The sequence below is a fragment of the Crinia signifera genome, chromosome 6 (genome assembly GCF_055691185.1).
Source record: "Crinia signifera chromosome 6, ASM5569118v1, whole genome shotgun sequence".
Taxonomy (NCBI): Eukaryota; Metazoa; Chordata; class Amphibia; order Anura; family Myobatrachidae; genus Crinia; species Crinia signifera.
The window spans coordinates 12579548-12604448 of NC_139222.1; the positions used below are offsets into that span (position 1 = coordinate 12579548).

Below are 24901 nucleotides of genomic sequence, written 5' to 3' on the forward strand. Positions count from 1 at the left end.
GCCGACCACGTGGACACCAGGACATTCATATCACAGTGTGTGGAGCGGTAAATATATAATCTTCCATATTTCCATCTGGGCCTAATAGGAAAAGACTCTCCTAACTACTATAGTGTGGAATTGGGCATCAATTTGCTGCAAATTGTATGCTATTGTTTTTATTATGTATACATTTGGCTATGTTATTGTTTTTATCTCAGTAAAGTATTTTGTGTAAAGATCATCCAATTTGCCAATTTTAATTTTGAGCGCTGCTACCACCCCCTTTTCTTCTTCTTTGTACACTTATACAGGCCTAACTAACCTGTTTTTTGAGCAGCTGCTGAGAAGCCACTCCTACCAAGCGCCCCCCAGATCCCTTCCCCACCCTTGGGGTGGGTTCACCCTAACTTATCCATATATACTGTGGAGATTGTAGGAGTATAATTTAGGCATGCAACTTATCCATCAGTTATTTGTGGAACAAGACCAATACTGGAATACATACATGTTACAGCACTTAGGATGCCGACGGTCAAAGGACTGAGAAAATAATCTTGATGTGGCAGATCCCGACAGAGACTCTGTAAGTACCCCAACCCTCTATCCCTAACTCCTAACCCTTCCTGCCTGTGCCTAACCCCACCTGCAGCCTAACCCTAATCATTTTTAGTCTACAACCCTGCAGCCTAGCCCTAACCATCCACATGTGGCATAACCTAACCTTTTCCCTCTCGCAGCCTAACTCTCTCCATTATTGCCCAACCGTAACCCTTCTTCCCTGCAAAATAACCCTAGATTACAGTATGTGCTTCTTTCCTCTCAGAAAAGGAAGAATATTTGTGCACTGGCTTTTCTTTAATTAATACTGTGAGAAAAAAAAAATATGAATATATAAAATAATAACAACCATATCCTCGTAGCTGTATGTGAATGACAAACTTCATATTGTTATTTTCTCCACATAATGGCTTTATGTACAGCACTTTTGTAAAACCCTTGGCAGCACCCTTGGCAGAATTGAACATTGTTTTCCATGTTTCCTGTTCTTAAGGCAGCAGCTCTTCTCCCTTCTGGATCTTCTCTAATATCTCCGCCTGCTGCCTGACCTCTATCAATGACCTGATTCTCTCCTGATATCCTGCTTTGGCTTCTTGTTCCTCGCTCTGTATCATCAGGTCAATGTTTTCAGTGGTTGACAGAGGATCTGGTCTTAGAGCGATCACACGGAGGCGCTTCAGACTCTGGGAGGACTTGTGAATAAGGTCATAGACTGCGTCTTTTACAGTGCTATATTCCCTGTTCAGTTGTGCGACCAATTTTTTTGCAGTCATCACTTCTCCAGAAGCTTCTTCATAGGTTTTTTTCAACTGATCAAAGGTTTTTCTTTCAGTCGTAGTCACATAATCCCACCTATACTTTTTATTGAAATGAATATTCCAGATACATTTACCTGGGCACACTGTACAGTATCCATCACACATAGAAGCACAGCCATGTTTCTCTGAGTCATCAGCAATCTTACAGGGATAGTGACAGGTAAAGTGACATTGCTGGCAGTTGGTTATGAAGCCGTCTGTTATCTCTATCCTTACTGGGACAGTTGTGGTGACCTCATACTCAAAGTCTTTATTAGCAGCCATACGGTCCTTGTTTTGCTGCAGAACTTCCTGGGTCTTTTTTATTTCATGCAGTTTCATTAGCCCAGCCTTTATCTGTGGCTGTAAATCCTGCACAGTAATCTCAAGCTCTTTCCGTTCCCTGAGGACTTCCTTGGTTAGCGTCAGAATTCTGGTTTCTATTTTACTCATATAACTGAAAAATGACCTCATACTTTGCTCCCCCATCTTCCAGAACATCTCATCAAAGCTCATGTCACTGGCCTGATTGTTGGCAAATAGAGCGGAGTTGTTGAAGTTGAAGTGAACGGGGTCACCATCAATGTCCAGTCGGCATGGGATGCCGGCATCTTTGATGGCCTCCAGTACTGGAGGTTTTGCTCCATCTGAGAAGTTGATCAGTATCAGGATGTTGTCTCTGATATCTTTCCCAAAGATAGAAAAGACTGAATTAAAAATATATTTCTGGGTGTTTGTCGGCCGAGCCAGAGATGCCTGAACTACAAAGCACACAGCGTCTATCTGGCCAATGCCATTGTCCGCTGTAAAAAATGCATGGATGTCCTCTATGATCTTTTTATCCTGTTCTATTCCATGTGTGTCTCCAAACCCTGGTGTGTCTATCACAGTGAGGGAATATGGGATTCGGTGGCCACTTTCATGGTTTATCTTGTAGGCTGTAACTACAGAGGTTTGGCTGTGAGCTTGAGATCTACCTTTAACCTCATGGACAATTTGGAACCTAAAGTCATCTTTCCAGTCCACACCCAAGATGTAGTTGGCCATCCTATTGATCAGGGTTGTTTTCCCCGATCCTGTAGCTCCTACTAATAGAATCACTTTATTGGGTGTCTGTAGGTTTTCTTTTCTCAGGCTGTACTTACGGTATCCAGAGTCAGAAAGATCCATGCTCAGCTGGTATACAGAAGGATTTCCATCTTCTGTTCCCTTTCTTATCATCATATTTTCTTCAATATATTGATGATTTCTAGAGGATGTATCCTTTGTTGTCATAACTACAATCTCATCACTGGGAGCGCTGTCCCCAGAGTCACCACATATGGCCGAAACACGTATTATGTAGGATGTCATTGGCTTTAGCCCCTCAATATTACAAGTCTTTACTTTCCTTCCCGATCTATACTCCAACCACCTCTCATCTTGCTTTTTAGCCTCCACCTTATATTCAACTTTATACTCAGTAATTGTGGCTCCATCTCCGATTATAGTTGGCTCCTTGAACTGTAATATAATACAAGATGTTTCAGCAGTGACCACTTTGGCATCAGGTGGACTAGAGGGAAGGGTTCTCTCATCTTCTGTAACATCACTGGCAGCACTGAGTCCTAGTTTATACACTGCAGAATATCTGAACTGGTACTTTGTATTAGGTTTTAGTCCTGCAACAGTGGTCTTCACATTTGTATTTTTTGTGAAAACAGGTGTCCAGTTCTCCTCCTCCTCAGATCTATACTCTACCCGGTGTCCTTCTATGAACTCTTTCCCAAAGTTTGCAGGACTAAGTATGAGATCCAAACTATCATGGGTCCTACCATTGATAACGGGAGGATTAGGTTTAGTTGGAGGCATAAACGTTGTGCTCACCAATTCTCCATCTTTATGCAGGTAAATAGAGGCTCCAGGATTACTTGGGTCGGGGACAGACGATATTATGAATCGGGTCTTCTCATTGGATGTGTTGGCTGCAGCAAATTCCTGAAATGCTCTCACACATTTCCTGACTCTCTTAGCGACACATGGGTCCTTCAACCATGAGATGTTTTTATTTTCATAGACGTTGTGTTCAGACGATTGAAGCCAATTGCCCATATCAGAAAGATATGGATCCTCATTTAATGATGTAAAATTAAAACACACAACATATTCGCTGATAGGGTCAGATATTAGTTTCTTTTTTTCAGTTTTATTAGGCAACACTTTGATGTTGGGCATCTTGCTGAGATAGGAGCTCACAGTATCCATCTCCTGTTCTTTTCGGCTCAAAAACTGTGTTATATGGAGATTGTCAAATGGAGATTGTTTTATACCAAGCAATATGTCATGAAGTGCGGCCTCCTCTGCTCCCCCACCACGGATAGAGGGCAGGGTCTGTGCAAGCTGATTCTTAAAGGTGAGGGTAAATTGATCACACAGTTCTCTGAACTGAGTGAGGTCACTCTTGATGTCCGGAAAGGTCTCTGCAGCCGGATGTCTCATCAGATCATTACACTGCATGGTAACGTCTATCATTTGTTGTATCACCTGTTCTGTCCTGAAGACAAGATCTGCATCAATGACATTAACAATTTGTGCAGCTCTATTGTCCAGTTTCTCCAGTGGATACAGCCAGACCTTTACAGGTACGGCCCTTTCCCCATTCTTTCCTAGTAACTTTGGGAGGTCGGTACAAACTTTTATAGCATCTTCATATGTGACCGGATTTCTGTCCAGGGCGAGGTCTCCATGAAAATTACAATTAAATCCATTTGTTTCTTTTTTTTCCTTTTCTGTCTTTTTCCCATCTACTTTTCCTTCAAGTGTTAACTTAGGAATTTTGTTAATCATAGCCTGGAGATTTCCTTGTATATCCCAAGTGCTCTCTGATGTAGATACCTCGCGGGAAAATACAAAGAAGGCTTGAGCACCATACAGTATACCAGTGACCACATGGGTGGCCGTCCCATGGTCAAACACATCATGGTAGGTCATGTTCTGGCCACCTAAATGGTCCATGCTCAGCTGCTCAAACCTTGTGGTTCTTGAGTACTTCAGAGCGACTTTGGCTTGGTTCTGAGATGTCTTCGTGTCATTTAGGTATCTGCCAGATCCACCAACTCCTACCATACCAGCGAGGAAACTGGCTTTTATTGATCCTGAGACGTCCAGAGCTGATAATTTATCAGACATTGTGTCTTTGATTACAATGTCATAATGTGTGTTCTCTTGAGGTGATGATTGCACGTTTTCTCTCAATGCCTGATGGTTCCATAGAGTGATACCTGTATAACAACAAAACACATGCAGTCATCTATGCTGAAGCAGGTTCCTTCCTGACTCAGTCGTAAACTTTTCATTTTTATAAATATGTTACAGCTGCTAGTAAGAACAAGCTAAATATATAATATACTGTACATACAGAGCCAAACCGGCCATCTGGCACTTTTGGCCTCCTAACTGGTCACAACTGGCCTGGAGATAGAAGGGGACATGTTATGTGGCCAGTAAAACTAATGATACCCTGAACACTATGCATTTAATAATGAATTTATAAGTAATGGTACAAGCACTCCAGCATTAATTATTGATTAAATGCATTGTGTTCAGACTCGGTTTTATTTGAGGGTCCCTAGTAACATTATGATTATGTATACTGCATGTTGTTAGACTAATACTTACCTTTATCTGCTACATAGGGTGACGTGTAATAGGATGAGATTTTTGACTTTTGAGAGCTTTGGCCAAAAAGAGGCCGGTATAAATTGCACTTCTTTCCGGTGAAATCACACATTTTGGCCTGTCGGTTTTTGTTTGTACGTGAAATCACATCCAGGTGTTTTCCCATTATATACAATTTGCAAAGGTAATAGGGTGCGAATTTGGAAATCGCAAGGGAAATGTGTCTAAGACTCACACACTACCAGGTTGAGATAGGCGATTTTGAATACGTCCACCATCAACAATAATGCAAAGGGTTAAATGTAACACAGGTGAGGCCTACTATCATCAGAAACACCCCTACATATACCCCAACATCATCAAGGGCACCTGTGAGGGTTTGAGCAATGGAGCTTTTGCAGTTAGGGGTTGAGTTCTGTGTTTGTGACTTGGCACGCTTGGAGGAGCTGCGCAGGAAGAGGGGTGCAGGCTGCGCACCACATCAAGAAAATCAAGACTTAGAGAGCTAGATTTAAAGTATTAAATGCTCTATCCATCCAAATTGAGGGACGAGGTGGATGGTGTCACTAAATTCTTTTTTTCCCCAGGCGATGCTGCAATTGAGAATCTGTGGGATGAGATCAGGCAGCTGGATCCAGTACCATCAAATCTTAAGTAATAGGAAAGTGCAGTTCATCAGATATGGTCTCAAATTCCTCATACCACCTACCAACATCTTATAGAGTCCATGCCAAGAAGAATCCATGCAGTATTAAGGGCAAATGGTGGTCCAACATTGTATTGAGGAGGTGGTCATAATAATTTGGCCACTCAGTGTATATGCTCTATGGGGCATCCTAATATGAACTTCTTGGAGAATAGATGAACATTGTATACGTATTGTTCTGTGAATATTGGTACAGCAGTGTATTGTTTGTCAATAAAGGAATATCCAATGCCCATTTGTGCGTTATAGTCTTCCAAATTTGATCAGCTGGGATCGATGATAGAGTTTCATACAAGAATTTTGTTTTAAATTTACCTAATCCAAGCTTGGGTATCAGCCTGGTTAGCAGTGTCAGTGCAGGGGTTAAAGGGAGCAGGTTAGGAAGTGCTTGGACATAAAAGCGCAGTTGGAAAAGTGGGAATGAGCTATTAGCAGGGAGACCAAACATAGTTTGTAGTTCAGGCATATTGAGGCCTTTTTGGTGGAGACTGTGAAAATCTCCACCCCTGGGGAGAACATAGGGTTACCCCATATCGGCATCCAGGGGGAGATACGTGGGTCATGGTCAGGAGCAGCGGAGACAGACCACCATGCGGTGTGTATGTCATGGAATAGATTGTTATGTAAAATGTGTGGGGGGATATGTGATGTGGGGGTGTGTAGTAAGGTGCATGGAGAGTATGGGGTGAACATAGCACAGTCGATTTTGAAGTCAGAGTATGTGTTCATTTCTAGTAGCCAGCCCAAGGGAAATCGACAGAGTAATGTTCTGGAATATTGCTTCAGATCAGGGGCATTGAGACCTCCCAGGGCTTGAGGGAGATGTAATCTATGTAATGCTATTTTAGATCATTTTTTCCACAGGAACTGGATTATGTGGGATTGTAGACGTTGTACAGTATGTAATGATGATTAGTTAATCTAATCGGGACCATTTGCATGACATATAGTAACTTGGGTAGTACCATGGACTTGAGTACCTCCACTCTTCCCGGCAGAGACAAAGGGAGATCGCTCCATGTATCCATGAATTTTGATAGGGATTGTAAAATAGGGTCATAATTGCAAGAATAGAGTCTGCTGATGTTGGCAGGAATTTGTACTCCCAAATATTTAATCTGGGAAGATTGGATTTTGATGGAGCATAAATCCTCTCTATCTGGGAAGAGTGGGGGCGGTCCCCTCAGTATCATCAGCTCTGATTTGTTGTCATTTATTTTATATCCAGTGAAAGTGCTAAATTGTTGTATACTGTGCAAAGCCGCTGTTAGGGAGCGTTCTGGGGCAATCAGGAATAATAACATATAGTCTGCGAATAGTAATACTCGCAGATCCACTTTCCCAATTTGGATGCACCGGAAGGATGGGGACTGCCTGAGGGCAATAGCCAGGGGTTCAAGGGCCAAGGAAAATAGCATGGGCAACAGGGATCATCCCTGTCTGGTGCCCCTCAGTATTGGAAAAGGATCTGAGAGTATGCCATTACATAATATCCTAGATGCTGAGTCTATGTAGAGGGTGTGTAGTAAAGTGATAAATTTGGTGGGGAAATTTGTGTAAAACATTAAATAAGTGGTCCCAGTGGACCATGTCAAACGCCTTCTCTGCATCAAGAGATAATATTGCTAGAGGGGTGCCCGACAGGTCCCCCTGGGAGTGGTGTAACACGGACAAAACCCTTCTGATGTTGGTGACTGGATTTCTGGCCATTAATAATCCTGTCTGGTCAGTGTGGATGAGGGTAGGGAGAAATGTCATTAGTCTTTCTGCTCTTATTTTTGTGAGTATCTTGTAGTCTATGTCTAAAAGGGAGATGTAATGTCCACCCACATTTGGTGCTTATGTGCCATATTAGTGTAGTGGGTATCCTTGCCCTGAAGGTGGTGAAATACTGGCTCCATTTCCCTGATAAAGGCACTGTTCTCATATGAAAAATGCACATGGCACCCACTGGGAGTACGGCCTGGCATAGGGGCAGCCTCACCCTCCTCATCCTCTGCACCCTCCTCCTCAAACTGGCCTACATCACCCTCCTCCTCCAGTGTTTCTCCCCTCCCTTACCAGTGGAATTATGGCATCAACCTCACCCACCACAGGCAAGGTGAAGGTACTAAGCCAGACTTTTCCCTGCCCTGGGCATGAGGGATTCCGTCCCCTCCGCCCATTGGAGCAATTAATCAGTCCAGCCTTTCTCTGTTCTTCTGCCAGGGGCCGGTCCACACCCACTGATAAGAACAGATACTACACTTGATCTTAGACAAAAGGCCAAAAATCGATATGTGTGTCCTAATGAAGGAGTTGTTGGACCCCAAAACATAGAAATAAACAGATTCATTTTACCATTTCAAAGTCTTAAAGTTTACTTGTTTGTATTGGGGGATGCGATCCCCCTAGAAGGGCACCTAGGTAAGGTATGCTTTTCTAACAGCGAAGTGTCGGATTCAAAGCGGTCCTTCGCCGTTACGAGATCATACTCCCCGACATCAGTGACACTGGAATAAATGTTCAAATAAAAGTTCTTGTTTGACAATTCTTTTACATGTCTCCTTGTGGCTGGAGTTATTCACGATGTTAAACATCGATGTTTGACGTAGAGATAAAGAATAAATAAAAATGTTATAGTTCAATTAAAAGTAACCGAGCCTCAAAAATGCAAGACAAACTCTACAGGAAACACGTCCGGTGAGTGTATCAAAATATATAGAATGATTGTTCTTTTTGTTGATTTTATAGGAATGGGGCTATTTGATTGATAGTGTTCATTAAGACCCAAGGAGAACGAAATTATTGCTTTCCATATATCTTGACCCCTTGCTCCCAGTTTCCCTGATGAAGTGCGCTCCCCTGTAAACCTGTGGGCCAAACCTCTGGGTTCAATTATTCTTTTCCAGTAAGTAGAACATTAATATGTGCATTTACCTGGGATGATCTTATCGTTACAACCATCATACAGCATCCCAAGGGTAAACGGGCGCCCCAGTGCCGGTATTTCCATGGTCATTGCATCCTGTGTTCCATGTGACTTCCCAGATCCTGGATTCCTTGGTTGAGGTGGTGAATTCATGACCAGGTCAGTAAGTGAGACACCTGTAATGTAATGTAAACACAGATCAGTTGAGCACTGGCATAACCCAGTTACATGGAGTAATGAAAAAGATATACAGAGTAGTATGATACTGTCAAATCATGTGATTTATGACAGCGCTGGTGTGACATGGGGGATCAGGACACTGCTGCGAAGTATGAACCGAGTTACACATTATTTACCTTGGGGCTGATACAGTGACCATGCAACACGCGGAACGTCCCTGAGGGAGTGTCAGGGGCCGGTGTCCAAAGCTTTCAGCAATTCTAAATGGTGCGTACAGGGAAGGGAACCTGATGCAGGGACATCAGGCATCTGAGATGTTTCACTGCTCCTAGGTGATAGCTGGTGGGAAACAAGATGCTAATAATGATAGAGCCTGTGACCAATGAAAATACATTGGACATAGAAACATGGAATGGTGAGGGCAGACAGGTTCCACTTGCCCCATCTAGTCTAACTACACAATATAAGTAGACCCCGGCATAGGCGAATCTAGGGGGTGGTCCGGGGGTGCACAGGACCACCCATTTTGTAGCTGAAGGATGGGGCTTTTCAAAAAGCCCAGCCCTGTGTCTCTAGCCCCCTGGTAACCGGAGATACTGCCAGGCAAAGCTGGAACGTTTTCCCTATAGGATAACATGGGACCCGCTAATTCCGACCCCCACCCAGTTCAACGGCTGCCAGTTCCTCCTTCGGCATCACTGAAGCTCGAGGTTGATCTCAGTCGAACCCAAATCGCTGGGCCTTCAATCTGATACCAGGCTGGATCCATATGGGTTAATTGGTTCCAGGGATATTGAGGTTAAACCGTTTTATTTTCATTTCTTAAATGTAATTTCATGACTGTTTATGTTCTTTGAGAGCAGATTTCTCTGGAACCAAACGGGACCAAAATCATTTGAAGCCAACTCAAAAGTTCTTCAATATGATACTGGTCTCATGTAAATTGGTCAGTTGGTTCCGAAGATATAGCTGGTTGGTTAAAGGGGGGTAGGGAGAGGGGAGTGGTTGTCTCTCCCCCTCACACCTGCATGATCCTGGCACCATATTCCCGGGTAAATCCCTGCATTTTCTGTTGTGAAAGGGGTATTATTTCAAACAGCCGTGACCTGCAGTGCTCTGAATACAGCCGGGCAGCCCCCTGCTCTCTGCCCAGCTGTCAATGACTGTCAACCCTGCAGCTTCCACTCCAATTCTTCTCCCCGCTTTCACCTCAGCCAGCCCCCCCTTTAATCATGTGGTGCCGGCGCCCGGTGTGCTCCCCCTATGTCACACACAACAACAGCATGCACAATATTTCAAATATCCACTCGGCTAGAGGGGACACCAGGAGGGGAGTGGGAGCGGGCTCTGCGCTGTGCTCTGCTCCTCTCCCCCTAGAAGCAGCTGCACCGCTCTCCATCTCTCCCTGCAGCAGCAGCAGCAGCGAAGGCTCATATATAAATTTACAGTAAGTGTCACTTTTGGGGGCATTACTTAAGGGACGCTACAAGTGGCGGTATGTGGGGGCATTACGCATAATGTATGGCTTAATGTGTAAGGGGCATTAAGGTGTGCAGCATCTTTTGTAAGCAGCCTTATGTGTGCAGCATCATGTGTAAGGGGCATTATGTGTGCAGCATCATGTGTAATGGGTACTATGGTGTGCGGCATCATGTGTAATGGGTACTATGGTGTGCGGCATCATGTGTAACAGGTACTATGGTGCCATCAAGCAAGAACCCCCTAGCAATGAGCACGTACTGTAGGTAAGCAGCACTTATGTGGCAAATATGTAAGGGGCATTACGGTTTGTTATATAGTATGTAATGGGCATCATGATGCGTGGCCCAATGTGTAATGGGCATTATGGCGTGTGGCTTTATGTGTAATGGGTATTACGGAGTTTGCTAAAATGTGTAATGGGCATTAATGTGTATGGTCTAAAGTGTAATACCACACCCCTTTTTGTGATGCCACACCTCCTTCCCATGAGGCCACGCTGCGCAAAGGTCCCCCTACTGTTGTCTCTGGATCTGGGACCGCCCATTACCATAATTCTAGATTCGCCTATGGACCCCGGGACTCCGGTATCCCAACTGGGTGAGTGGCTCCAGTACCTTCCTCCAGGAAAAAACAGGGCAGCAATCACAAGACTTGAATAGGTAAACCACATACAATATGACTTTTAATATGACTTTTCAGGGAATTAGTCCCCGGGGTCTCTCAGGCCGAAGCACTAGCAGCCTGACTAACAGGTGAAGGTGGTCCGGTGCGGTCCTTTGGCATTTCATGGGTGAGCTCACAAAAATGGTAGGGGCGCCCATAGAAACACTATGAGGGACTATCCAAACTAATTTTTACTCTGCTGCCCAGAACCCGTGGGTTCTGTGTGACCCAGGAGTCACTCGTTGGCTGGACGGATTGAAGCAAAATTGGGGCGGTATTTTTGCTTGCATCCGACCAGCCACTGATTGACTCCTGTGTCAAACACCATATGCAATCGCCAAGCAGAGGAGGAGAAATCCCCTCATACCTCCCACTGCTCCCCTCATGCTCCACTCATACCCCCCCACTGCTCCCCTCATACCCCCCACTGCTCCCCTCATACCCCACACTGCTCCCCTCATACCCCACACTGTTCCCCTCATACCCCACACTGCTCCCCTCATACCCCACACTTCTCCCCTCATACCCCACACTGTTCCCCTCATATCCCCATACTGCTCCCCTCATACCCCACACTGCTCCCCTCATACTTAATGACCTCATTCCGGAACAAGTAGGTCTCCTTCGTATGCCTTGAAAAAGAAACATTTTGTTTCGAAACGCGTTGGCGGCTGGAAGTGACAAGTACTTGGTGTGATTGGAACCTGGGAGCTATCAGGGACACTTGGGACCTCTTAATAATATCTGCGCATTTGTCTACAATTTTCCTTGTAGACTGTGTTATCTGGTGAGAGCCTACCTTGTCATTTGCCTTTTACGTTGTTCATTTTTACCATTAAAAACTGGATGCACTATATCTGTCACCATAGGCGTGCGCAGCCCATTGTTTTAGGGGGTGCACCATTGGAGGGGTGTGTCCATCACCGCCTTCTGGGCGTGTCCATCACCGCCTTCTGGGCGTGTCTATAAACTCTTATTGGCCATCAATGCACACAAAATACAAGGTGACTTATTTATGTATATGCACTGTAGAAAGAATCATACCCCTTAAATACACTAGAAATCTGGAGAGTGCGTGCCAAAGGCAGGCTGCAAACATTTTCACTGTAATGCCCATATAATGCCACACACTGTAATGCCCATCACACATTAAAGCCAGGGGCAAATTTAAGGGTCAGGCCGCCCCTAGGCACAATGTTTTCTGGCTGCCCCTAAATATATGTTGACAGGCCGGGAGGGGGCATAGGGAGCGAGAATCATGGGGAAAGAGAGAGGCATGGGGAGAGATCAGAGAAGGGGCAGCATAATGAGACTGGGCAGAAGAGCTTACGCTGAGGTGCCCAGTTGAGCAGTTACCTGGATGTCTGTGCTAGTGGGCTGTGTTTCCTTTCCAGCCAGGAGCTAAGGGATGTGCAGTAGGTTTGGAGGGCTCCGCGCATGCCTGCAGGGCTGTAGGCAGGAGGGACATAAGAGTGCTCATCAGCACCTTCCCTCCTACACCATCCAGCTCGTGAAGACAAGCTGGCTGTCAGCTTCCCCTACATTAAGGCTGAGGGGAGGGGGGCCGCAAACCAACCCTGCGTGCTCCGGCTTCCAGCTGCGGGGAGCGGGGGTCACAAACCCACCGTGACCCTGCGTACTCCAGTTTCTAGCTGCGGGGAGTGGGGGTCGCAAACCCACCGTGACCCTGCACGCTCCAGAAAAAAATCAAACAAGATTTTTGGTGTTCTTCCACAGCGCTAGACCTTTGGAATCAGTATAACCAGGATGGTTCTTATGCTCTCAGATAAATGCAATCCACTCCACTTTAAAAATTCGCAAAAAGTTTATTCAGAAAAAATCGTGAAAAACTCCTGCACGCTCCGGCTTCCAGTTGAGGGGAGCGGGGCTCGCAAACCCACCATGCGAGCTCCGGCTTCCGGCAGTGCTCCAGCTCCCCACTCAGTGGCATCTCCCTGCCGAGTTCCTTCTCCCCTCGCTGAGCTCCGGTTTGCTGCTCAGCTGCAGTTCCCATCGCCTCCAGCTAGCTGCAAGAGGAGAGTCATACCGAGTGTCTGACCGGCTGTGTCAATTCTGCCTGCCTGGCTGGGGACTTACCTTATGGAGCTGAGCGAGACAGCGAGCAGGTCCATCCACGCAGCAGCAACACCCATTATGTCCCCAGCCGCAGTGATCTGTTTGGCGTGCTGGAGACCAGCGGCGGCAGGCAAGTCATGCAGCAGTCCTGACCGCCGCGGGTGCTGCTGAAAATATGTTTTGCGTGCAATCCTGTGGGGGGTGCCAGGTCATTAGGAGGTGCCTGTGCACCCCTGGCACCCCCCGTGCGCACGCCTATGTCTGTCACGCTAGCAGTAGCACCAGCTGGAGTGTAACGGAGGCTAGGTGCCTTGATGTAAGGTTTTTGCATAGACGACAGGAGGAAGGGATGCAATTGGATAAAAGAAAACCAGTTTTAATAAAGATACTGCGATACAGAGTCAATGATATATAAGGACCAATTATATACTCTAATAAAGAGTATATATGAGGGCGCCTGTTATATGAGTGGTTTCTCAAAGCTGCTGCTTGGTAACAGGGGTAGTCAGTCCCTGTTGGGCTGTCACTGGGACAGATGATGCAAAAAGAAACAGAAGGAAGCAGCGCTGGTACTACAATGAAGAAATACACAATCTCAATTAGTTATATTTAAAGAGGTTTATATAAATAAAAAGTTTAAAACATTGACATGTGCAAATACATTTGAATATAATATAACAATGAAAATACAATAAAAAGGGAAATGCAAGAGGGGTATCTCACTCTCAGGATGGACGCTGGATTTTGGTTCAATGATGGGTAAGTGCACTTAGCCCAATAGCTGGTATCTGAGAAATCACTGCTCCAAGGTGGAATGGGGAGGGAAGTTACAGGTCCTCACTATGTTGCGGGAGCTTGTATCTTTTTTGCCGCTGGAGGGTTCTGTACATAAGGTTTCTTTCGTGCCCAATGGTCCTCTCTAGTTGAAGCGGGGCCACCAAAAGCCGCTGGAGGGTGAGATGGGCTGCGGAAAGTCCCGTCAGGACAATCCTTAGATGGTGTACAGAGATCAGTCCTCTTTCATTGGGGGAAGGGGTAAATGGGTAAGGCCCCAGTGGGTGCTCTGATGAATGTCCACCGATGGTATTGGGGTACTGGTGCAGATGATGATACACGAATGCACCTGGAGTTACCCACTTGGCAACTGATCACAATGGATCTGATTACTGGACTGTACCCCTTGGGGTGGGGACGATAACAATGCCCATGTGCCACTGATGGCTTGGGCACACTGGGGCCTGGTGGTATCCCACTTGGTGGATGGTGGCAATGGATCCTCTAACAGGTGGCTGATAAGGGAAGGCTCACCTGGAGGTCACCAGTAGAATGTCCAGATCTGTTGGATATAAGGGGGCAAATGGCAATTCCCCAATTGAATGCAGGGATGGTGGAGGTCAGTGAATAAAGGTAGCTGGCATTCCAATCCTTTGAAAAAGCCACAGCCAGTGGCGAAACGCGTCAGTTGTGACCTCCAGGATTGGACTGCCAGCTACCTTTATTCACTGACCTCCACCATCCCTGCATTCAATTGGGGAATTGCCCTTTGCCCCCTTATATCCAACAGATCTGGACATTCTACTGGTGACCTCCAGGTGAGCCTTCCCTTATCAGCCACCTGTTAGAGGATCCATTGCCACCATCCACCAAGTGGGATACCACCAGGCCCCAGTGTTCCCAAGCCATCAGTGGCACATGGACATTGTTATCGTCCCCACCCCAAGAGGTACAGTCCAGTAATCAGATCCATTGTGATCAGTTGCCAAGTGGGTAACTCCAGGCGCATTCGTATATCATCATCTGCACCAGTACCCCAATACCATCGGTGGACATTCATCAGAGCACCCACTGGGGCCTTACCCATTTACCCCTTCCCCCAATGAAAGTGGACTGATCTCTGCACACCATCTAAGGATTGTCCTGACGGGACTTTCCGCAGCCCATCTCACCCTCCAGCGGCTTTTGGTGGCCCCCGCTTCAACTAGAGAGGACCATTGGGCACGAAAGAAACCTTATGTACAGAACCCTCCAGCGGCAAAAAAGATACAAGCTCCCGCAACATAGTGAGGACCTGTAACTTCCCTCCCCATTCCACCTTGGAGCAGTGATTTCTCAGATACCAGCTATTGGGCTAAGTGCACTTACCCATCATTAAACCAAAATCCAGCGTCCATCCTGAGAGTGAGATACCCCTCTTGCATTTCCCTTTTTATTGTATTTTCATTGTTATATTGTATTCAAATGTATTTGCACATGTCAATGTTTTAAACTTTTTATTTATATAAACCTCTTTAAATATAACTCATTGAGATTGTGTATTTCTTCATTGTAGTACCAGCGCTGCTTCCTTCTTTTTCTTTTTGCATCAATGATACAGTATATAAAACTTATTGTAAAGTTCGTAGTGGATGGATAATAAGGTTGAAAACTGAAGATGACTTGAAGTGTAGATTTGAAGAATAAACGTAAACTTGAATAGTTGATTTGAAGGATTTACTTGAAGAGATGATTGAACGAAAGATTGAATGGTTGAACGATTGGATGATTGGACGGTTGATAGGATGAATCCGGGAAGTATTGCAGCAGGCCTGAGTAGCTGTGACCAGGGAGAGTTGCAGTGGAAGTAACCGTCAGGTGAGGAATGGGTGATCCCCTTTGGGCGGCTAACCTTGTCTGGACCGTAGAGGCGGCAACAGGGTTCTGCAGGTGGATGGTCTTCACAGTAGGTGAGCAGGAATGGATTCAGTCTGGAGATAGCTGACAGGCAGCAGCGCTTTCAGCAAGAGTGGGAGTCAGATGCCTAGGAAAAGGACATCATTGTACTGACTGCCTGTTTGGCCCAGCTGGTCAGTATTTAAAAGGAGAGCTGCACTGTAATTGGCTGAAGGTAATTAGTGCAGCCTAGTTGGAGAAACCAACAAGATGGCCGCCGCCAGGTAAGGCGACAGGTTTCAGAACCAGGAAGTGTGTGCAGTACACTCCAGGCAGCGTGTCCAGCAAGGCCCAGGCAGAGTTCACAGCATCATGGCGCCTCAGTGTGGGAGGCATGGGTGGCAGACATGGTGGTCGTGACAATATCCAGTTTTTCTTTTATATGGTAACTTACGAATTGGACCTAAACTGACCATACAGTGATGTCAGGGGCGGATTGGGAATCAAAACCAGCCCGGGAAATATTTTAAAGCAGCCCTAAAGGGGGGGGTGTGTTGTTGCGCGCCGGAGGCGTGCCTGATTTTTTGGGGGGGCGTGGCCTATTAATAGGGGGTGTGGTCTATTTAAACAAGGTCACGCCCAATTTTGGGGGCATGGCTAGTGGCTCTCCGAGCTGCTGGATATGTCCCCAGCCCCTCAGGCTGCAGAATAGGCGCAAGCGTACAGCGTCTATTCTGCAGCCTGTGGGGCTGGGGAGATAGAGACAGGGGGTCTCCCAACTGTCCCCCCGCCGTGGGACACTGAGTATGGGCCACCTCCCTTGAACACATTATGCACTATAACAAGAGGGCCCTTTGTTCTATCGAAAAACCTGTACACCTTATGCCACACAGTATGAGCCAATATTCACATTATGACACAATGATCCAAAATTCACAAAATGCCACACAGAATGCGTAAAAAAAAAAAAAGCTAAAGTTCACATTATGCAATGGAATGAGAAGACACAGGGTGAGAGGGGGTTGGTGCAGGGTGAGAGGGGTTGGTAATGAAGGGTGAGTAGGGGGTGACGAGGGGTGAGAGTAGAGTGGCAGGGTGGAAGAGGATGCAGGGAGGGAGGGGGGATGGAGGGTGGCGTAGAATGCTGGGAGGGGAGATGCAGGGTGGCTGAGAATGAAAGGAGGGAGGACGTACGCAGGGTGGCACAGGACGCAGAGTGTGAGGGGGCATGGTAGCACAGGATGCAGGGTAGGAGGGGGAATGCAGAGTGGCAGAGGATGCAGGGAGAGGAGTCACAAAGTGGTGGAGGATGCAGGGAGGGGAGACAGTGATGCCCATTATACATATGCTGCACACCTTAATGCCCATTATTCATATACCGCACACCCTGATGCCATTATACATATACCACACACACCATGATGCCCATTACAGATATGCCACACACACCGTGATGCCCATTACAGATATGCCACACACACCGTGATGCCCATTACATATTATGGCACATAAGTACTGCTTACCGACATGCTCATTCCAAGGAGGTTTAGTGCTTGTTGCCAAGCGGGTTTACATGCTCCTATCCAGGGGGAAGCAGTCTGACAGCCGGGCAGAGTGGGGTGTGCTGACCAGCTGTCTAAAGAGCGGGTCCGTAGTGGCTGCAGTGAAACAGTGTGACAGCCGGGCAGAAGCGGTGGGCTGCCCAGCTGTCTTTAGAGCAGGTCCTTGGCTGTTTGAAATCACGTGATGGGATGCCAGCAAATAGCAGCACACAGTAACATGACACCCCCCCCCCCCCGCACATATGAACATGAACATTATGCCACATACCTTAATACCCATTAGATGCCATAATGTCGCCATAATGTCCATTGCACATTATGCCACACACTGTAATGTCCATTAAACATTATGCCACACACTGTACTGCCCATTAGACAATATACAACATACCATAATGCCCATACCACAATGTACATTGCACATTATGCCACATACATCCATTAAAGACAGAAATCAGAGGCAGGGGTTGTGAATTGCAGCAATGTGTGGCATGGCCCCTGTACCATAAAGGCAGGTCATAAAGTAAAAGGCTTCATTCTGTCCCCTTTCCTCCTTGCAATACTATTGCAAGGAGGAAAAGGGACAGAATGAAGCCTTTTACTTCTGTACTATCCCGGCTGCATGTGAACACAGCACCTGCCTCATTCCAATTCTCCTGACTGCAGCCCCCAAACACTAGCAAAATCACTAAACAGAATAGTGACAGTGCAAGACAGGCCCCATGGGTAATCAGGATGTGGCCACCTCTTAGCTCATGTAACTTCCTCCAACGTCCCTGGACCTCTGCCCCTTCACTCATGTCTGTGTCTCTCCAGAATGGCATACCGACAAACACATAATTGTCTGCCCCACTGGCTGCTGCCCCCCTTCTCTATGTCACTTTCAATTCCCGCACCTATCCGGCGCATCCGCCGCTGCTACCGTACCTTGCTGAGAGCGGAGCGCAGCCACAGCACCACAGGCTTCGTCCCTCAATCACCTTGCGACTCCCGGCCATTTCAAACATGACACGCTGACTCTTGAGCCAATCAGAACTTGCGGCCCATCAGCCAATCACCGTGGCTGCCGGTACGCGAGTGCTGATTGGCTCAGGAGCTGTGCCGCATTTGAAATGACCTAGAGCCACGGAGACCGGGTGAGATTAACCTTTATAGGGGGGGGACTGGACACCCCTGGGGGCCCCTGGAAACCTCTGGATACCCCTGGGGGCCCTGGACACCAGCCTGCCTGCACCAGTCAGTCAGTTGAGCGCCGCCGCTACCTGTATGCTATGCTTTCATTGTTTGGAATGAGAAGAATAGGTTAATAAAGATGGAATGGGTGTTGCGTGTTTAGCAGAATAAAGTTGAAAGATACAGTTTACAGTGATGGTTAATATTTTATTAGTTCATAATTTGGAGGTGTGGGTCATGTGGAACATGGGGACTAATGGTACTTATCCTAGATGAGGATACTAGTCCCCATGTTCCACATGACCCACACCTCCAAATTATGAACTAATAAAATATTAACCATCACTGTAAACTGTATCTTTCAACTTTATTCTGGCTCTTCTCATTCCAAACAATCAAAGCACACAGGCTGAAGCATCGCTAAAGGCCTTTTGGTTCAGATGCAAAATTGTTGAGGCTCAAGCCCACCCAACAATTTTGCATCTGAACCAAAAGGGCTTAGCAGCGCCTGAAAAACACTTCAGGTACAGTCATTGGCAAATATGTGAGCGCAGTATTAGTATGCCCACTCACTCAATCTCTCTCCGCAGGTTCTGACTCGAGCCAGTGTCCTCCCCCTCCTGTTTACTACGTCGCTGGACTGCCCGGCCCGTCCTCTGAACAGTTTAAGTGCCGAAGCGGCACGCAAGATGAGGACGCGCCGGCGCCATGACGTCATGGCGCATTCCGGCGCATGCGCCGTGTCAGCGCTCGCCGTGAATTTCTACCGCCGCACTTGCGGCCATCATTATTGTGGGCAAAAGTGCTGTGGCCGCGGCCGCTAACCGCGGAGATGGCGGTCGGGTGGTCTGCGGCCCAGCCAGGGGGGGGGAGCGGCCGTTACATGGCTGAATTGGGCCAGCCCACCGGGAAATAGCCCGGTTTCCCGGTGGGCCAATCCGCCCCTGTATGGTAGTTACGCCCCTGGTGCAAGATACACATATGCCCCCACAGTGTCAGATAACAGGGTATGGGTAAAAACCGGACCAGGACAAAACCCCCGGACCGCCGGACCAGACATCAAACTCTGCATTTTGGAGCTTGTAGCGTCCGGTCCGGGGGGGTGTCCTGTCTGGGGGTTCTGCCTGTGACACCTGTCACCAGGTAGAGGAGGGGGGGGTAGAATAAAGTCTCCCTGTATGGTCCGGGCATGTAGCAAAAACCGGACGGTCCGGAACACAGGGAGAGGCTGTAATCTCCCCTTCCCCATGTCCCTGATGATAGCTATCACAGGGACCCTCCCGGACAAGACACCCCCCGAACAGGACACCCCCCGGACCGGACCCTATAAGCTCCGGACTGCAGATTTTGATGTCCTGTCCGGCGGTCCGGAGTCTAGTCCGGTCCGGTTTAAACATAGTCCCCAGATAACATGCCATGATTAGAGCAGCACAGTATGTGGCCAACTCCCCTTTCTGTGTATTTACTACTAGCAGTGCTCTCAGTAGTGGTACTAAAACCTAAAATCAAAATCTATACATTATGTCCAATCCATACACTAGTGTTATTAACAACTAAAAAAGGTTGCATTTACCATGTAAAATAAAACAGAACAAGGCACAACACAAACTGAAAGTACTAGGTTGAAAACAGTAGACATTTATTGTTGCCTCATTTATAAAAATAACCAAATGAAAATCTGCTCTAATTCTGGATGATGGCTGCACTAACCTTTCCAGCACTTACAGGAATAGGCTACAGCACTGCACGTTTTTCCACAGACAGGTCCATAAATCAAGTTCTGCGTGTGTCGGCGGGCGGGACGCTGAAGGACAGCGCAGGGCGGGCAGGAGTGAGCGTGGTGTGCCCACAGCACATCACATCGCGAGCCAGCTTGCTCGCAGGCAGGAGGACAGCGCAGGAGGACAGCGCAGGAGGAGAGCATAGGAGGACAGCACAGGGCGGGTGAGAGGGAGCGCGGGCTGACGCCAGGACTCAACGCTCGGGAGGAGGCGGGGCCGGGCCACTATCTAATCCATCAGTGACAGTCGGAGCGGAGGCAGGGCCACACGGCACGGGGATGGACTTTTCACTGTCTGAGCCTGCTGCCACTAGTGACGCCGCGGCCCCCTACTACTCAGCGGCTGAGCCAGCCTGAGGTGCTGATGTATGTTTCTGCTCTGTGCAGCCCCTGCAGCTTTAAATTCGGCCTCACTACCATCGGCCTCCCGGGAAAGTTCCCGGTAGATCTAATGGCCATTCCGCCCCTGAGTGATGTTACCGCTTCCTGAAGAGCGTACAGTATCTACAACAAAGTAGACATTTCAAAAGGGTACAGGTCACCTATATTCAAAAATATGGTCAAGATTTATTATGCAAATTGAAAAAAACTGTATTGCACTATTGTATTTTTTCTCTTTTCTTTCTGGGTTAACACATGAGAGATAAGAAAAACACGGTCAGCGCCAAAGGGATATACTAGTATACTTTTCTTTTTTGTCCATTTCACCCTTGTATGGAAAGGTGATCCATATTTTCCCATATATTCCACCGGCGAAGATCAGCACAAAAGGTCAATCTATACCCAAAAAATTCCTATTCCATGGAGAGCGACCACCACATTATTTCTCCTCCGTGCGGCTGCATGCGAGGGGATGTGTTAGTGTACACATCCCCTCGCATGCTAGAGGGGGGATTCATTCGGCAGGCAGCGTCTAACTTTCGCAAGGCTGAGAACATAAGCAGCCTAGCAAACAGGTTTATAGATCCCCTTTAAAGTCCAGATTCTATGGGCCTGGCTCATTATTAGTTTTTATGCGCTACATTTCAACCTTGCAGTTCCTATTACTGACTACAATGCATCAGTTCCCATCACTGACTACAATGCATGATTAGTCCCATCACTGACTACAATGCATTAGTCCCATCACTGACTACAATGCATCAATTCCCATCACTGACTACAATGCACAAGTCCCATCACCGACTACAATGCATCAGTTCCATCTCTGACTACGATGCATCAGTTCCCATCACGGACTACGATGCATCAATTCCCATCACTGACTACAATGCACAAGTCCCATCACCGACTACAATGCATCAGTTCCATCTCTGACTACGATGCATCAGTTCCCATCACGGACTACGATGCATCAGTTCCCATCACTGACTACAATGCATTAGTCCCATCACTGACTACGATGCATCAGTTCCCATCACTGACTACGATGCATCGGTTCCCATCACTGACTACGATGCATCAGTTCCCATCACTGACTACGATGCATCAGTTCCCATCTCTAACTACGATGCATCAATTCCCATCACTGACTACAATGCACAAGTCCCATCACTGACTACAATGAATCAGTTCCATCTCTGACTACGATGCATCAGTTCCCATCACGGACTACGATGCATCAATTCCCATCACTGACTACAATGCACAAGTCCCATCACCGACTACAATGCATCAGTTCCATCTCTGACTATGATGCATCAGTTCCCATCACTGACTACGATGCATCAGTTCCCATCACTGACTACGATGCATCAGTTCCCATCACTGACTACAATGCATTAGTCCCATCACTGACTACGATGCATCAGTTCCCATCTCTAACTACGATGCATCAATTCCCATCACTGACTACAATGCACAAGTCCCATCACCGACTACAATGAATCAGTTCCATCTCTGACTACGATGCATCAGTTCCCATCACGGACTACGATGCATCAATTCCCATCACTGACTACAATGCACAAGTCCCATCACCGACTACAATGCATCAGTTCCATCTCTGACTATGATGCATCAGTTCCCATCACTGACTACGATGCATCAGTTCCCATCACTGACTACAATGCATTAGTCCCATCACTGACTACGATGCATCAGTTCCCATCACTGACTACGATGCATCAGTTCCCATCACTGACTACGATGCATCAGTTCCCATCACTGACTACGATGCATCAGTTCCCATCACTGACTACAATGCATTAGTCCCATCACTGACTACGATGCATCAGTTCCCATCACTGACTACGATGCATCAGTTCCCATCACTGACTACGATGCATTAGTCCCATCACTGACTACGATGCATCAGTTCCATCTCTGACTACGATGCATCAATTCCCATCACTGACTACAATGCACAAGTCCCATCACCGACTACAATGCATCAGTTCCATCTCTGACTACGATGCATCAGTTCCCATCACGGACTACGATGCATCAATTCCCATCACTGACTACAATGCACAAGTCCCATCACCGACTACAATGCATCAGTTCCATCTCTGACTACGATGCATCAGTTCCCCATCACTGACTACGATGCATCGCTTCCCATCACTGACTACGATGCATCAGTTCCCATCACTGACTACGATGCATCGGTTCCCATCACTGACTACGATGCATCGGTTCCCATCACTGACTACAATGCATTAGTCCCATCACTGACTACGATGCATCAGTTCCCATCACTGACTACGATGCATCAGTTCCCATCACTGACTACAATGCATTAGTCCCATCACTGACTACGATGCATCAGTTCCCATCACTGACTACGATGCATCAGTTCCCATCACTGACTACGATGCATCAGTTCCCATCACTGACTACGAAGCATCAGTTCCCATCACTGACTACAATGCATGAGTCCCATCACTGACTACGATGCATCAGTTCCCATCACTGACTACGATGCATCAGTTCCCATCACTGACTACAATGCATTAGTCCCATCACTGACTACGATGCATCAGTTCCCATCACTGACTACAATGCATTAGTCCCATCACTGACTACAATGCACAAGTCCCATCACTGACTACGATGCATCAGTTCCCATCACTGACTACAATGCATTAGTCCCATCACTGACTACGATGCATCAGTTCCCATCACTGACTACAATGCATTAGTCCCATCACTGACTACAATGCATTAGTCCCATCACTGACTACAATGCACAAATTCCATCACTGACTACGATGCATCAGTTCCCATCACTGACTACAATGCATTAGTCCCATCACTGACTACGATGCATCAGTTCCCATCACTGACTACGATGCATCAGTTCCCATCACTGACTACAATGCATTAGTCCCATCACTGACTACGATGCATCAGTTCCCATCACTGACTACGATGCATCAGTTCCCATCACTGACTACAATGCATTAGTCCCATCACTGACTACGATGCATCAGTTCCCATCACTGACTACAATGCATTAGTCCCATCACTGACTACAATGCACAAGTCCCATCACTGACTACGATGCATCAGTTCCCATCACTGACTACAATGCATTAGTCCCATCACTGACTACGATGCATCAGTTCCCATCACTGACTACGATGCATCAGTTCCCATCACTGACTACAATGCATTAGTCCCATCACTGACTACGATGCATCAGTTCCATCTCTGACTACGATGCATCAATTCCCATCACTGACTTCAATGCACAAGTCCCATCACCGACTACAATGCATCAGTTCCATCTCTGACTACGATGCATCAGTTCCCATCACTGACTACGATGCATCAGTTCCCATCACGGACTACGATGCACAAGTCCCATCACCGACTACAATGCATCAGTTCCATCTCTGACTACGATGCATCAGTTCCCATCACGGACTACGATGCATCAATTCCCATCACTGACTACAATGCACAAGTCCCATCACCGACTACAATGCATCAGTTCCATCTCTGACTACGATGCATCAGTTCCCATCACTGACTACGATGCATCGCTTCCCATCACTGACTACGATGCATCAGTTCCCATCACTGACTACGATGCATCGGTTCCCATCACTGACTACGATGCATCGGTTCCCATCACTGACTACAATGCATTAGTCCCATCACTGACTACGATGCATCAGTTCCCATCACTGACTACAATGCATTAGTCCCATCACTGACTACGATGCATCAGTTCCATCTCTGACTACGATGCATCAATTCCCATCACTGACTACAATGCACAAGTCCCATCACCGACTACAATGCATCAGTTCCATCTCTGACTACGATGCATCAATTCCCATCACGGACTACGATGCATCATTTCCCATCACTGACTACAATGCACAAGTCCCATCACCGACTACAATCCATCAGTTCCATCTCTGACTACGATGCATCAGTTCCCATCACGGACTACGATGCATCAGTTCCCATCACTGACTACAATGCACAAGTCCCATCACTGACTACGATGCATCAGTTCCCATCACTGACTACGATGCATCGGTTCCCATCACTGACTACGATGCATCGGTTCCCATCACTGACTACAATGCATTAGTCCCATCACTGACTACGATGCATCAGTTCCCATCACTGACTACGATGCATCAGTTCCCATCACTGACTACAATGCATTAGTCCCATCACTGACTACGATGCATCAGTTCCCATCACTGACTACGATGCATCAGTTCCCATCACTGACTACGATGCATCAGTTCCCATCACTGACTA

The 24901-nt window shown here is 47.0% G+C and overlaps 1 protein-coding gene and 1 pseudogene across 2 annotated transcripts in view; both read right to left on the reverse strand.

Annotated features, from left to right (window-relative positions):
- Positions 1-270: 270 nt before the first annotated feature.
- Positions 271-24901, reverse strand: part of LOC146007446 (uncharacterized) — a 51151-nt gene continuing 26520 nt past the window's right edge. For both annotated transcript variants that reach the window (XM_083145796.1, XM_083145798.1), the window contains exons 3-4: positions 8620-8787; positions 271-4597 (exon numbers count right to left, since the gene is read on the reverse strand). In XM_083145796.1, the coding sequence (XP_083001922.1) occupies positions 1029-4597; positions 8620-8764 (3714 nt within the window). In that variant the 5' untranslated portion in view covers positions 8765-8787 and the 3' untranslated portion in view covers positions 271-1028. The remainder of the gene's footprint in view (positions 4598-8619; positions 8788-24901) is intronic.
- On the reverse strand, positions 7842-7977 carry LOC146012793 (U2 spliceosomal RNA; annotated as a pseudogene).